This window comes from Etheostoma cragini, chromosome 9 (genome assembly GCF_013103735.1).
Source record: "Etheostoma cragini isolate CJK2018 chromosome 9, CSU_Ecrag_1.0, whole genome shotgun sequence".
Lineage (NCBI taxonomy): Eukaryota > Metazoa > Chordata > Actinopteri > Perciformes > Percidae > Etheostoma > Etheostoma cragini.
Genome location: NC_048415.1, coordinates 15,170,887 through 15,185,952, shown reverse-complemented (window position 1 = coordinate 15,185,952; position 15,066 = coordinate 15,170,887). Strand labels below are relative to the sequence as shown.

The following is a 15,066-nucleotide window of genomic DNA, read 5'->3' as shown; positions in this document are numbered from 1 at the left end:
AGATACAGGATATACTAAATCCTTTGGTTATTGGTACTAATCATGATAATCACACTGGAACATTATGCTTCCATCATCACATATACTCTTTATGCTGTCTTTTGTTTTTTACATTATCACAAGCTATTTCCTTCTGGCAGGCCACACTTTGGTAATTATCACACTTGAATATCTTTCAGAACAGCTTTACTAAACTACTGTGCCATGGTTAATCAGATTTCCTATTTCTCGGACAGATCTTAAGCCAGCTGTTGATTGAAGTTGTTGATTGAAGCCAGCAATAATTATAAAAGTGATCACAAAGCAGTAATGAAATACAGTACAAATATTCTCAGCAGATGTCATAAGAAAAAGACAAAATCAAATCAGCTTGTAAGAAAAGAAACACGCACAATTATTTTTTTAACAAAATTATTTAAAGATGATTAAGATGCATGAATGCAACTTTATTAAAACAAGAAGTATAGTTTCAATATTTAACAATATCACTTAATAAAGTCAATACACAATGTAGTTAGTGACCCAAGTCAGTCTTCCAGTGTGAATAGGGCTGTGTATTGAATGTCAATACTTTGTTGGTAGCAGGCAAAATGTGTCTGTCTCTCAGAGTATCGGCTGGCATAGAAAGCCTGCTCAAATTCTTGTTTACTCATTCTGTGATCAGCCAGGTTCTCAGTTAAATGTAAGTTTTAGACTGTTTAATTTTGCCAGTTCTTGTACGGCAGCTTGTGTTTGGATAACATTTAATGTTTGAGAACTTATATGTTAACTGAAAAACTGGGTTTTGGGGAAAACAACAACAACAACAACAACATAATAATAATAATAATAATAATAATAATAATTATTATTATTATTATAATGATTTTTGTTATTATTAAAATAAGGTATTGAGAGAAATATTATTTTTGTTATCTGTACTCAGCTACAGATTGGTAATAATATTGAAAAATGAAATGATAACCATCCTTAAGTGTGAACCAACAGTACACTTCACGTACGTACTCTGAATACCTCCTGTCGCTTCTTGTCATTGATGATTATTTGAAGTGTGACAAATCCAAAATGAAGCCAGATAATTGTAGCGATAATAAAAACACAAAGGGAAAGCTGTCACTCAATACTCCATAACTCATTTGAGGAAGTCTAACCCTCAGGGTGTTTTTGTGTGTGTGTGTGTGTGTGTGTGTGTGTGTGTGTGTGTGTGTGTGTGTGTGTGTGTGTGTGTGTGTGTGTGTGTGTTTGCGTGTGTGTGTGAGACACACCACGTTTCCCATAACTGAAAGGCTATGACTATCACATTAGCATTGTTGGACAGGCTGTTTGGTTGACTGAATCTTTAACTGTTAAATTTTTGATATGGTGTGGCACCTGTCATCTATAGATACAGTAGATAAAAAGGAGGCAACAATGTAATTGAGAGGTTGACAGAGTGTGGGAATAAGAGAGACAATCTCACAGTTAGTATATGTGATTCGCAGGAAGAAGGATAGGGTCTTTTTAATGATCACAATTCTATCTTAACTTTAATCCCTCTGTATCTGATTAAAAAACTATTTAAAACATGTTAGTCAATAAGGGGACTGTTCTTTATGGTTTCAAATTCCTAAACCTCTGACCATAAGTTGTTAAATTAAGCAGAAAAGAGAGCATGGGAAGATTACTCCAATACTCAGAAACACATAGTGTTTGATGTCACTGAGTAAAAACATCAGTAAATGGTTAAGAGGGTCAGGTGAAATTCTTTGAAAGTGAGGGGACCTCCCCGTCATACTGTCCCAGATTCCTGTCTATGACATGAAAACACTCCCACCATCTTTGCCTTACTGTCTTTTATGGAGTGTATCCCTAAATGCTGTTGGTCCACTTTCTATTGGAGTAACAGACTGTTACCTACACACCGGAGTGAATGGAAGATGAGTCCTGTACCTTTTCAAAAACCAAAGAGTGTAGTTCGCACATTAAAGGGGAATAAGGTGAAATGGTCAAGTATTCTCTACTTGTCTTTACAAGAATGCCACAGTTTAAAAATGGCGTCTGATCTTTCTCAGCATGTTGCGATTTATGTCTAAGCAGGATGTAAAAGACTGGCTCAACTGTCCCACCGGGGCTTTTGAATGTGGCAATAGTCACAGCCCAAATCAGCAAAATTAAGGTAAAGACGGTTTACAGTGTTACTCGAGGTCAAGTCTGGATGGAGAACAACTCATTTACTGGATAATCGCCTGATTTTCCGCGTTGCTTGATCTTCCGCCGGATGTCCATCGCCTGGCAAAATTCTGTTGGTTTCGGGAAAACTTAACAAACTTCGAGGTAGCAAGCTATTTGCTGAAAATGGCATGTTTTTTGGAAGAAAATTTGGATCTAGCAACAAGTCAGGCCTGCTTGGTTCTTTCAGGGAATGAGTGTAAAAATTAAACAGAGAATATGGTCATGGCATTTACTTAGACGTTTTGGAATCAATTGGCAGGGATTCCATACGGACAAAACACAGACAGCGATACACTGGTAAGAGCATATTATGATGAACTATGTATCCAGCTAATTTAAATAGCTCACGTTACTGTATTGTGTGAACAGTTAAAGCTATAGTGCGTAGTTTCTGTTGCCCCCATGAGGAAAGCTAAGTAATGACAATAAAGCTGTGAGCGCGTCCACATGATACAAGCCTTCCGTGATCGCGCACCAACCCCACCCCTCATCCACTCAGTTGCTAGTAGCCAAGGAGGAATAAAATATCATGATGAATTCTTCGGAAGGTCATTATCTTCACTTGAGTTTCTGCGCGCAAAAGTCGCCAGGCGCCACAATCTTCTCAGCACGGCCATACTGAGAAAAGTTGTGGGGAGCTGATAGTCTTAATTAGCTTTGAAGCAACTCATCTGGCAATGGCTTGATAATAACGGACATTCTCATTATAAAGAAGCTATGCACTAAAGCTTTGACTTCGTTTTATATTTTATCTGATGTTTTCTTTTGTGGGGTGCAAATGTTCCACCAAAACAAGTTCCTTCTCGAGACCAATTTGCAGATACACCGTCGCTGCGACCGGAGCTTAGCCCTGCCCACGACGACTGTGATCGGTTTAAAGAAATGTTTCTCCTATCAAGAAGTGTATGTGTGGAGGAGCCAGACTTTACTCTGCAGCACTGTGGAGATAGGTCTGGCAAGAGACACTACTGGAGGTCGGGACCACCTAAGCCATTGAAGTTAACATCAGGCATGAGCAAGTTTCTTTTCAGAAAAATCCAAAGCATTTTTTTGTTTTGCTGAAGTCACAGACGCCCTGATTGTACTCCAACTGTACCTCATCTTTGATGTCTTCTTGTTGTTGTGCTGTGAAGATCTCCATTGCTCCCATTAACCTCATCATCAGCTCGTCCACTGTTGTATTGCCTAAAGATAAAACATTGTATTATTTAGTCTTTGTGTTTTTACATGAGTTACATATATATCTATAGACATTATCAAACTGTTATTAAAGTTGAAGTACCTTGAATAACATTTAGAACTTCATTGGACGTTCGTTTGCCCATGACTATAAGGAGCAGGGGGAACTGGTCTGTCTTGTATGTCCGTATAGTCTGTGTCACCACACTGCCAAAGTGCCTTGTACACATGGTGAGTAGTCTGGAAGACAAAGAAATAATCCAATTCAAATGTATTCTATTCAATTCATTTGATTACTGAATAAATAGTTTAAAACCTGTCCTTGAAAAAAATACATAATCCATAAAGCATATACATACACACAAACATGTATGTCCAAACAAACATTTTTACAACATGTGGAAAAGAAGGCGTATACTCCAGCTTTTCCAACTGCAGCATAAAAGAGAAATACATACCACTCGTGGCATTAAGGACTTTAAAACCAATTCTGCATTTTCCTATTCCATCAGAGTGACATGCTATCTCCATTGGAACCGTAGATGAATTAGTATTCCTCACCAGACACCCAGAATTGATAGGACAAGAGAGGATTTCTTATTCCATTACAAAGACAGAACTTTTTAAATTAACATTTCAGAGAGGGAAAAGGGTAGCAGGCAGCCAGGGCCCTGCCAAGCTCCCTGTAAATGTCATAATATTAATGAATTGCTATAGACTGAATGCAAATATAGATTAGTTTTTTCCTCCGCCTTTTAATAAGATCTACTTTAATAACTGGCTGGTAAAATAGAGAAGTAATGGAATAGATGGAAGGACAGCGGGTCAGAAAAAGAAGATAAATGGAAGGTATGCTGTCTGAGAGGGGGTGTAACTCATTAAAACATGAAGCCAAAGCTGAGAGAGCTACTTGCAGACTTCTCAAACTGTGAAATATAGTACATTGTGGTGCTTCCTAAAGTAATAATTGTACTAGTACTTGCTGAAAATATAGATGACCGCCTTAAAGATCTGTGAAATATGTGAAGGCTAAACAGCCCCTAAGCTCAAAGTGGAACTGAACTCAAGATGTTTTAAAAATACGAGTCAAACAACACTTTTAAAAAATGTTGAACTTTGAGTGACCCAATTCTTGCAATGAAGAAGTTGGGTACCCAAAATCCTTCTGATCATTTTGTCCTGACATTTGTCCTTGTTCAGACCTCGACCCAGGCAGATCATAACAATAGCCCACAGCGAAACTCTAACCTGTAATGAATGGCCAGGGAACAATGGATACTCACTTGAAGGGTAACCCAATCTTAAATCTCCCATCAAACACAAGCCAACCTGCTTTGGTTTCAATCTCAAAAACTAAGGAAGTCAGTTGACCACAGTAAAAAATCATCATCAAAACATTAAAACTGCTCGACCTGTAAACACAACCTAAACATGTATTTGTATCCACTTTAACTAAGCATGACAGAAAGGCTGCAACTAGCATATGAAGCACTTAAGATCAATCCACCTATAGAACGAGTATGGACACAACACTGAGGGCAGAAGGAAGTCAAACTACTGCAGGAATTGAGGTGAACAGTTCAGCATGTTATCAACCAGTCATAACATAACATGGTAAAGAATGTAGCCTCGTCCGTACCAGACCTGTGGCCTTTAAAAACCTTCAGGGGTAACTACATGTAGAGGAAACACCTGCGTGGAACTTGCAGCTAAGGTGAGTTAAAGGCTCCGATGGTATTGTGATTGACAGCTTCTAATTTGTCACCAATCCCATCTCTATCTCTATCTGTACATCCAGACAGCTAAAATAGTTAATGTTTCCCTGAACTGTCAGATCACATTTCTGCAAATCAAAGTGGTGTGTGAAGATGCAAGTAGACTGATTAGACCTGACATTTGCTTCACTGAGCAGCTGATGAGTCAGGCAGTACAGTAGCACTGCAGGGAATATTTTTGCCAGCCACCTGTTCAGGAGTATGTATGGGAACCAGTTGCCCTGATTGCGCACTGTGTCATACACACTTTGTTAAAGAGCAAACATGGACATGTTTTGAATTGAAAATTACATTTTGTTCCCCCTTATGTTTTCAGGTAGGAGGATGTCAAAATGAGAAGTCAAGTGTAAAGAACAGGTTTGCATGTTGGTTTCTGCTCCTTGCGGTTGGGACACCAGCTTACACTCAAAAGTCATTAACAATGACATGAACACCTGTGTGTTTCTTGGTCATTGTACACTTATATTATTGTGTCAGTCCATTGCTCTCTTTAAAATAATTAGCAGGACAATAAAGTCACTTTAGTTTCATTTTTAAGGGTGCTTGTACCGATATGTTAGCATTGAATAAAATGTGTCGTAGAATTGAGGAAGCATGACCCACACTTATTAAATGATATATTTTAAGTGTGTGTGCATCTACCTATAGTTTGAATATTCTCCATGTGCAATGACAGTACTGCATCTGTACGGAATTTTATATTAATTTCCATGTGTAACAATTACACTGGCATCCAATCAGCATAACTACATTTATGCATAATTAACTATAAAACTAGGAGGCCTGTGAGAATACCGAGAGCTAAGCAACAGCCACATTCCAACATAAGCAGGTTCAACACACATACATACAAAATCAGGATACCTTTCTTAACAGCTTGTGTGATGCATGCCAATCACCAGTCACTTTGGATCAACCAGAGAGCGTGAGAATGCAGAGAAGCGTGTGTGTGTGTGTGTGTGTGTGTGTGTGTGTGTATGTGTGTGTGTGTTAGCAGCAAAGCAGGGACTAGCTGTGTGTGATGAAAAGCTCCAGATGTTGCCTGCCTTTTAATGTGCAATAAAAAGACTCAGCTGGGGCAAAAAGCAAAAGGAGGCCAATGGGAGAGAAAGGAGAGTGGAATGAAGGAAGGAGGGAATTTTCTTAAAAGAAATAATGAAGGGGTGAGGTCACGGTGCGACTCTTTCTTAAATGGCTGCTACCAGAGGGCAGGCTTAACTCTGGAGGTTCTGGGGAGAGAGGGTTGAGGTAGTAGGATAAAGAGAAGGGAAATAAAGAGAGAATGAAGGATCAGGGAGGAAAAGATGTAGCAGAAAGATGAGGGGAAGTAGGAGAGAACTCTGGGCTCAATGGTAAGAGGGAACCCAATCATTCCCTCAGCAGGTCCACCTTTACTTCCACTTCTCCACAGCTCAACACTTATACCAACAGGGGATCTGATCACCTATGAGACATTGCAGACTAAAGTTATTTTCAAACTAATGCAATATTTTCTACACTATATTATTATAATTAAAAAAATAACATTATAGTAGCAGGACCTGTTTCCTAATAAACAGGTGTGGCATAGACCTGCCAGTTACCAACACAGACTGCTAGAGCTACACCCAAACTATAGCTAGAGATGTTTAGACTCCAAGGGAGTCCTTCGTATCCCACTGACCCTCTATTCAGGAAGCTTAGTCAAGATTGCCCAATCAGGGGTCTTGCCATGCAAACACAACGCCTTTTGTTAGCACGCAACCTTTGAGCTTCAAAAAGAGAATGAAGTAGAAGACAGAGATACAGGGTGTGAGCAATGGAGTGAGAGCTGAATGCCAGCAATTAAAGACACGTCCACACTAATGCGAATAGATTGAGCTGTTTATGTGTCGATTGAGGTTCCATCCCCATTAACATTTTAGATCATTTTCTAAAAGGTGACCACACTGGAATGACAAAACACAGATCTTATCTTCAGTCTTTGCTGTATTCAAATTTTAATAACTATATAATTCCAAGTAACAGGGTTGGGCAGTGCACTAATTTAAACTATATTCACCTCCTCTGATCAAAAACGTTGATACTAAAACAAGATAGTAACAGCTTCCTTAACAGGGAATTCTGGCAGTTTGCAGAGCCCTCTGCACACAATCAAGCTGCTCTCCTACTGAAATACATTCAATATCCTCTTTATTAGATACAACTCAGTATGCAAACAGTCCACTCATCCAGACAGTAAGCCACACATAAATAAAACATAAGGATTAAGCATGCAGGCAGGGCTTAGAGGTTTACTTATTGCTCTACTTTAACTTTACAGTTGGCAAAATACTAAACACAGCATAATTATGATGCCTGGATCTCTGAGAGGTCCAGAGAATTAATTCAGTGTTTTTAAACAACCCAGGCTTATATTTTTGGTTATCATTCTGAGTGATTATCAAAACTGTTTATTCACTAGATTAATGATGAGACTTAGAGATCAGGGAATACCACTGGGCTGAGCTTTATAACAGCATTCATGTGTTATTGCTGAAAGATTACTCAAGATGAATCCATACTTGCCTGGCATAAATAATTTAAGCTGAGTTTAAGTGTCACAAATGTAGTATTTTAAGGCAAAACTATTAAGGACTTACTTAAGGTATATTATACAGGTGTTCCCATTATTGTGTCCAGCCCATGTTTGTGTACCAAATAAAATGGACACTGTATATTTATTGCAGTCAAACGTGTTTAAGATATTATTGATTTTCAAGTCAGATCAAACAATTAGTACTGTATGTATTAAAGTAAAGTTCAGCTCTCTGACCAGCAAGTCATTTAAATACAAACTCTGGTACCTGGCTTTGTTAGCTTCTTTAGTGACATCCCAGGCCCACGTGATAAAGTTCTGGCTCAGGTAGGCGACAATGGAGTCAGCGCACATCATTTGAGAACAGAAGACATTGCCAAGAACACTGTCATCATTGTGGAGGTAGATTGCCAGCAGCTTTCTCTGCAGAGAGAAGAATGAAAAAGATATGAGCAAAATGTACGAATGGTTCCTTCTGGATTTGTCTTGCTAAAGTGAAATAGACTTTTTTAAATATTTCATTGAGAGTTGATCCAGTGTTGGAGAAAATAATATATATTATAATAGTACAGTTGCCTGTAAATAGATGGGTGCACAGCTTTTGTTAGGTTTCAGGAAAAGAGACTATATCTTACAGGTTAGGTGACAAAATATAACAGAAACACCTCTACAAATGATAAACAGTCAAATCTGAAATGATAAGCATGGAATTTAAATAATCCATTACTCTCTGATTTACACTGTGAGATCTGTATGCTACATTTCTACATTACATGACCATAAAATGACACGAGGGACCACTGGGTGGAGAGCCAGCATGACTTCTACAGACCACAGCAAGGCCTGGTAAAAAAAAGCAAATACCACACAAAATCACATGGAGGGCGGTGTAAATAAAACTACTCTTGGAGGTGACGAAGATATGGAGAAAACAAAACAGAAAAATCACTCTATTTATTTTACACCAAATGCCAGCAGCCTGTTCAGGTTAGTAGCGGCAGGGCCACACAATATTGACGAAGCTCCAAATCCAAGGATATTGACACCATCATATAAGCCAGGCAGATTCTCCCAACTGACAATCTAATTAAAAAACAAACACACCCACAAACATAAAAGGTTCCAGGGGACAATGTTGGAAATAATGCTCTCTAAATTACATGTCACTTCTCTTGCTATATAAGAACAAATAAGAAAAAGTCTCTCAGTCGCCGCTTAGTTCATCTTTAACCATGGCTGCGTAGAGGGGGTCAAGAGGTCTGTTTCTCAGGAGCAGTAATCTAGGCTACGTACGTCAAAAAGCAAAAAATCTACACAGGGTGTAAAACGTGATGGGAAGTGAAAGGAGAAGTTGTGCTTTACTGTGGCCTGTGTAGAATAGGAATGGGAGAGCGCTGCTGTGTTTGCTCAACGATTAGTGCTTTAGAATAATCTCCAGGGCTCCTAGAGAGAAGGAGCTGGGGGACTCATTCATTGGGTCGATTCAACGGCCTGAAAAGATTAAACACTCATGCTGAGAAGACAAGCAAATTCAGTCTTGAGAGAGGAATGAGTGTGAGAGGAGGGAGAGTTTTACAACATGAAAAAACAAAACAACTAATACACACTCAAACCCTGACGTGCCAAAACACATGCGCAGATGCACAAACTTTACTGTGTGCTACCCACAAAGTGAAGGACTCACACTCACACACATGCATGCTCAATTAGAGCAAGTGTAAAGACTAATCAAAGTAGGCATTTTCACCAACTGAACTCCTTCATCTTAGTTAAACTGTCCATACCCCTCTGTTCCCTCTCCGCTTTCAAGTCAGATCTTTTGTATTGCCTGTCTAAGCAGGGAGGAGCAAATCCCTTAGTTCAGCTAAATTACTAGGTCTAACCTGAGCTAGATAGTGACCCCATAGCCCTTCCTCACACCTGCTCACCTGAATCTAAGCTTGCTTTGTGTGAGTGTGAGAGAGACTAAAGATTCCACGCAATAAACAGTGTTTGCATTCAATCAGCGTGAGCCTCTGACTGTACAATTAAGGGTGCTCTGACTCCGATTATAGATCAATAGAGTTTGAGCAATTTCCACATTTAATGAAAAAATAAAAGAATTTCAGCATTTACAATGCTAATCTTTTTCTAGTGAAACAAACCCAAAAGGAAGCCTCTGGGAAGATGAGTATCTGTGATCAATAAAACAGATATACTTTTTACTGCACTGCACTATAGCAGTAGTTTTGGCTGTATCCCTGTGAATTCCACACCACAGTAAAACTACCTGAAATGGACAGAGCCGACCATAAGGAGCATTGGGTTTGCCTCTGTCATAACTTTAAAAGTTGCTATTACTCTTTTTAAAAACTTAAAGAATTGAGTCCTAAACATTGGTACAATAATTGTTTAATCCTTTTTCTTTAGACCATACTTGTTCTTTGATTTAAGTGATCTCCGGCCCATACTGTACACCACAACACTTTCTTCTTCTGGTCTGCTTCCAGAATTGACCATACTCTTATAGCAACAGTGTGGGATATAATATTTGAATAAAAACGTTTATATCATTAATACCTGACATTTAAAGCTATAGCGCGTGGTTTCTGTCGTTCCCATGAGGAATTCTAAGTAATGACAACAACACTGTTGGCCCATCCACCCAATGCAAGCCTTCGGTGACCCATTCAGTTGATAGTAGTTTATCCCGTCAAATCAAGGAGGACACGGGGTTTAAAAAAACATGACTGACTCTTCAGAAGAGGTAATTATCTTGTAATTGTTATGTCATCCTTGTCTCCAAAGCTGAACGCTGCTGTTATCCTTTCTCAGCGAGGACTTAAAACACATCACTGAAGCTGCTGTGCGTAAAAGTTGCTGGACCACACCAATTTGTAAACATAGCCATTCTGAAACACAGAGAGTTTTGTGGAGCTGATAGGCTTTAAAAGCTTTGAATCAACTCATTTGGCAATGGCTTGAATGTGATGGACGTTCATTACTATAAAATACTTGGGCACTATAGCTTTAATTTCCCTTATTCTGAGGAGAGTTGACATTTTCGCAAATTAGTTTAGTAAATGTCCTGCTGAAACAGCATAGTTTTTATTACAATTTAATTATGAATGAAACCAGCAACATTTTCAGACAACGTTACAAGATCTTTAGATATGTTTTAAGTGATAATCCATGATGAGCCATACAACTACTGAAAAGTAAAGCAAAGCAGAACAGAGAGGCTATTAACAACGTACACTTATAACCCAACTGTTCATTGTAACGTATCCCACATAAAGTAAATTATAGTTAAATAGTTAATGTAGTTATTACATAAGTAAAATAGAGAATTCTTCAAGCTTCCTGTATATACACTTTATTTACTACCTTCCAACCAATCATAAGCAGGTATTCTCCATGGCCATGGAGGAACAATATATGTATCTGTCTATTATGTTTAGAAAAAATAAAATTAACATTTCTGTCAACAGTTCATCAAATGATGCATCCAAAACAACAGAGTTTTCTGATAGTAATTACAGAAATGAAATTTTTCTCTAGGACTTGTGGTATCGTTTTTCTGACAGACAGCTAATGGGTTGATCAAAGGTCTGGGGATGACATTCGTACCACATCATGAAGAGGCTTTGATTCACCGGTACAGGATGTTTAACAGAGTTCAGAGGGGACCAGTGAGTAAGATACAGACATACACAGAAAGGTACAGCAGGAAAGAAAGACAGAGAAGTCCAGATAGGGATTGCTCTACAGATGGCAGGCTCAGTCTGGAAAAGCAAACACTTCAAAATGAAGAGCTCAAATGACTGATCTAATGACCTTGAACACATAGTGGGAGAAAACATTCAGATCGATGACCAACCACACAGGAGGATCTCCACAGCCTGCAGAAAACACATTACGTCTTCTTACAACAGAAATGCCACCAAATTCGGAACTCTTTTTGACGTATGATTGAACAAACCACATAAATTCCTACCTTAGTTTCCCGCACTTTTAGTAACTCTACATTGATTTAACGTCTAATCCATTTATTTATGCATAAGAGTAATCATTTCAGGTGCAGTCAATAAACCATGACTTAGTGTTGCTTGTGATGTACAGATGTGATGATAAATATCTGGCACCTATATGCCATTTAGATTCACCAGTGCTCTTTCCTCTTGACTCTGCACGGCTATTGCTGGGTTTTTAAAGCAGATACTTGGCAGTGATTAATCCATGAACTCCCCTCTCCGGCAAGGCTATGAATTTTGATGTGTCTTTGTGTGTGGCAGACAGGAGAGGAGTAGAGAGCGGAGGAGAGTGGGGTTAGAGTGATTAACCACTGCGTTGATGGGGATTTAGTGAGGATCGAGGTTAGTGATGGGTGGCCTATCTCTCTGTACGCTCTGACTAACCACTGATCCCCAAGAGGGTTCAGCTCAGCTCAGCTCAGCTCAGCTCTGCAGCCCAAAGCATTTTCATTAAGGATGGATTGAGTCTATCTCAACAGTCCCCCAACACACACCTTCAGAAACACTTCATCAAATGTAGTGTTTTGCTTAGTGATTAGCCTCTCCCAGGCTTTGAGAGAGTGAGACTGATTCCTCTGTTTATAAACCCACTCAGTAGTCCTCCTTCAGTCAAATCAGCCCTATTCCAATATCCCCTTAATGAAGTCAGCTTTCTCTACGATGGAGGACACAAAAACTAGATTCCCTTTCAAATGGAAGCAAAGAGCAAAGGATGGGATGGCTGGGCAGATGTAAGAAGGGACGGCGTAGTTGTGCACATATGCTACTGTGTAATGAAACTGTCAAAAGCAGCATGTTTTGGCCTGTCGTCTAGGACGCTTGTGACAAAACAGGACAAACACAGAACAGATCAAATAGCTTCTGTTTTCATGCAATATTCTTTGCACATATACAGCTTCCCTAAAGCCATTCTAACCATGGCACAGTTGGCAGACTAAGTCAAGCTCACCCAGAATAAAACTAAATACAGTGAAAAAGAATACTATTTCACCCCTGGTACAGTACAGAATGTGCGCACACCAGGGAGACATCGGCCATATTGTGCTGGCTTAGGAGAAGAGATCAGCTGGGAAGCAGGCGAGACGCCAAGCTTCTCTTCAGGTTTTTTTTCCATCTCTGTTTGTTTCACACTCTCTGCATTGCTTACACTTATCCTGCAGCCTTCCCTGCTTTTATTCCTTTCTTTATTCTCTTTCACTTTGTTCCTCTGACTTTTTTTACATCCTTCTCTTCTTTCAGACCACGTTTTACCCCTACTATCATCTATTCCACCCTCCCTCCTCCTCTGTGCCTGGTGATCTGAACCCCCCTAACATCTTGCTATGTCCTCACAGACTAATAAGGCTGTAATCCACACAAGCTGTCAGTTGATACAAGCATCCTTAAAAGGACAAAAGCCAAAAAAACAAGCGGGAAAGTGGACAGCTAAAAATAAAACCACAGCTGTCAGGGTGAAAATTATCATGAGGGTTTTGACAAAATGATATCAAGGTGGCAATAAAGCCTTCTTGACACAGCAGACAGACAAATAACAGTAAACACTGTATTAAACGGACTTTGCTTTAAATAAAGTATGAGTGTAAACACATTGCAAAAGAAAGTAATTTAATATGGTATGAAAAGTGGCAGTTTTTACTATTAATGTCAATCATTACCTGTTGGTGAAATTTATTTTGTTGCTCTTAGTTCAATTTATGATCGGCAGATGATGTTAGGACTTTTTAGACTTTATTGCAAGTGTGGAGATTATTTGGCCTCTATGGAGTTCTATGAGTCATGATGCAACAAACGACTCATAGCCAGACCTCTGTTAGAAATACTGCTAATTGGCATTTAACCTAATATTCCCTGCATTTTAGGTAATGTTTATAATCATTATTAATTTACTTCATAGTTGTCTACTAAGGCTGCGTTCAGACTAACAAAAGCTCTGTGTCGAAAAACTGCATCCTCTCATGGGACAGAAGCGAATTCAGTGCAGACTGGATGCCAGTGCAGAGGGTTCCAGCAACAACAAAAAAAAGAGATCTTTAACCTGGCTAAACGTTTACCACAGTGCAATATCAACATAAGTGGTAAGTCAAACATGTACTCGCACACATTACAAGAAGAATACCTTGTTGCATGAACAGTGTCACAATGTGCTAACTGGATTTTTAAACAATGATTGTGATGTAGGAGAAAAAATACAACTACCGTTGAAGAATTCTGTTTCACAAGTTTATAAACCACCATGCAGGGCTTTTTGAGCTTTTAAACTCCCATATGTATTTTACAAACTGGACTTCGTTAAGCACAAACTATTTCCTCACTGGTTCTTCATTGTAGACCCTTGCGTTTTCTTTTTAAACACAGTGCTATTTTTAGTCCCCTGCTGCTAAGATATTGGTGGGAATTCTTCATGGTCTCATCTTCTATTGCAGTAGAAGTGTAACTACCAGACATTGTCAGCAACACAGACTGACTGGTGAGTACTGATAAGAACCAAAATCCCTGACAGGGTAACCACTCTCTATAATATTCCATCTATACATTATGTATGTTTAAATATAGCTTTTGCAAAACTAATATGATCAACTCTATCTTATTGGTCCTCAGGACAGGAAGATTCCTTCTGCAATTTACTGTAGAGTGTACTGCAGACTAGGGATATACAGAAGTTGTTTATAATACTGATCACTGTGTCTTAAATTCCCACCAACTCAGTAATGAAGGAGAAAATATGAGAAACGCAGCATCTCCCTTGACAGAGAATGAATAATATCCAGCCCAGTTTGTGTTGCTCCTCTGTGTTGTCTTAAGTAAAGAAAACTGCTCACCCAGCAGGGATGACATCAGTGCTAAAGAACAAGCCAACATTGGTAACATTATTAAAAGTGTTTGAAAAACAGGATTTTGTTACCTATTATAGTATCTAACTAAATTAAAAACCTTCCTAAGAGTTACTGAACAGTCAATCAGCTTACTTACATCTCTGGCTTTGCCATGAAAAGCCTCTTGAGACGCTGCCTCCAAAGAGCCAATGAAGAACATTGGGTGGGTCTCTCCATATCTAAAGGACACACAGAACAGAAAAACAGTACATAAACGCATTGTTAAATGCCAGCCTTCTTTGATTTTAAAGTCCTTTGAAGCACTAGAAGCACCTGACACTTAGCTCACCTTGAAGAAAATTCAGCAGTAAAGTGCAGTAAGGCATCAGCTTCATTCTCACTATTCTCTGGCACTATAAAGGGACAACAAATACTTTATGGTCAAGCTTTGAGATGTACGTCATTGGCATGTAATACAATACCTGGAGCTAAAATTAGGAACTTTAATCTAACATTAA

At 39.0% G+C, this 15,066-nt stretch overlaps 1 protein-coding gene across 1 annotated transcript in view; it reads right to left on the bottom strand.

Annotated features, from left to right (window-relative positions):
* The window catches only part of faf1 (Fas (TNFRSF6) associated factor 1), a 62,475-nt gene that overhangs the window by 15,501 nt on the left and 31,908 nt on the right, over window positions 1-15,066 (bottom strand). The window contains exons 11-15 of the mRNA XM_034881615.1: window positions 14,898-14,961; window positions 14,706-14,787; window positions 7,991-8,145; window positions 3,494-3,630; window positions 3,308-3,396 (exon numbers count right to left, since the gene is read on the bottom strand). Coding sequence (XP_034737506.1) covers window positions 3,308-3,396; window positions 3,494-3,630; window positions 7,991-8,145; window positions 14,706-14,787; window positions 14,898-14,961 — 527 coding nt within the window. The remainder of the gene's footprint in view (window positions 1-3,307; window positions 3,397-3,493; window positions 3,631-7,990; window positions 8,146-14,705; window positions 14,788-14,897; window positions 14,962-15,066) is intronic.